Source organism: Ruditapes philippinarum, unplaced genomic scaffold (assembly GCF_026571515.1).
Source record: "Ruditapes philippinarum isolate M1 unplaced genomic scaffold, ASM2657151v2 ctg25832_1_1_1_1, whole genome shotgun sequence".
In the NCBI taxonomy this organism is placed as follows: domain Eukaryota; kingdom Metazoa; phylum Mollusca; class Bivalvia; order Venerida; family Veneridae; genus Ruditapes; species Ruditapes philippinarum.
In genome coordinates, this window is record NW_026864721.1 from 1 (window position 1) to 1,125 (window position 1,125).

The 1,125-nt window shown below is 32.5% G+C and overlaps 1 protein-coding gene across 1 annotated transcript; it reads right to left on the reverse strand.

Annotated features, from left to right (window-relative positions):
- Positions 1–101: 101 nt before the first annotated feature.
- LOC132726644 (E3 ubiquitin-protein ligase TRIM39-like) lies at positions 102–650 on the reverse strand. Its single transcript, XM_060711986.1, has one exon. It carries the CDS (start codon positions 648–650, stop codon positions 102–104), a length of 549 nt encoding a protein of 182 aa, XP_060567969.1.
- Positions 651–1,125: the final 475 nt, after the last annotated feature.

Here is a 1,125-nt window from a genome sequence, read left to right on the forward strand (position 1 = left end):
TCTTTCTAGATAGCCTGTAACATAAGCCAAATGTTTCTTTGATTTGTTGATTGCTTCTTTTCAAGGTTACTAATGTTTCTTTCTGAAAAGATTTAGCTCTTTTAAACAATGTTAACTTCCAATTCGTCAAACATTCTTACTACTTCTTCTCGCATTTCCCTAATTTTTGCTTGTATTTCTTCAACGTCTTGAACAAGTTGATATTTTGAAGTGATAATATGTCTTTTAATATCTTCAGCTTTTTCTCTGGCTTCCTGCAATATCTCTTCTAAACTAGAACTCGGTGACGTCACTTTCCTGGCAATTTTCTCAACCTCAACAACTTTGTGACATTTGTTATGATCAACAATGGCGCAAGTACTGCAACATAGCTTCTTTTCATCTTCACAGAAAAAATCTAAAACCTTTTTATGTTGATCACATCTGATTACATGAGCTACATTTGCGTTTAACAATTTATGACTTATAAAGATGTCAAGCACGTTATGCACACCTGAACAATCAAAACACTGAAATTCATTACACGTTGAACAAAACTTGTCAGCCACATTTTTCTTATCCTTACTTAAACATGGTTGACACATAATTTCTTTACACAAAATGTACTCGACACGTCCAGGAACTTCATCGTCCTTTCCACCGTCCGCCATTTTTTTAACAATGATTCTCTATTCTTTAATTCAAGTTACTCTATATTTTCAACTCACTATTTAACAAAACTGTATCAATCCGATTTTTTATTTCAATACAAAAATACAAGTTTTAAAACTGATTTATATAAACTTTTCATATAGCAATATGTATCTGGTATCATACTACCCCTCTGTTATCTTTCGTATGTTTACAGTGCGTTGCTACAATAATATTGGAAACGCGGAAGTTAAAATGACACGAATTGTGTGAAGTACAAATATTGAATCAAAGGACTGCAAGCTCTGTTGTATTTTCTGGTCTTTGCAATCTAAATCGTACTGTATATCTGTATGCATTTTCCTGTATAAGTTTATTTTGATATACTATAATTCATCTTGCAGGGCACCGAGTTGAGCGACTGCGTTTAGATTTTTACTATAACAGTTTGAGTTTGATAAATACGGAATTTTGGGTAACCAAAACTTCTACTTG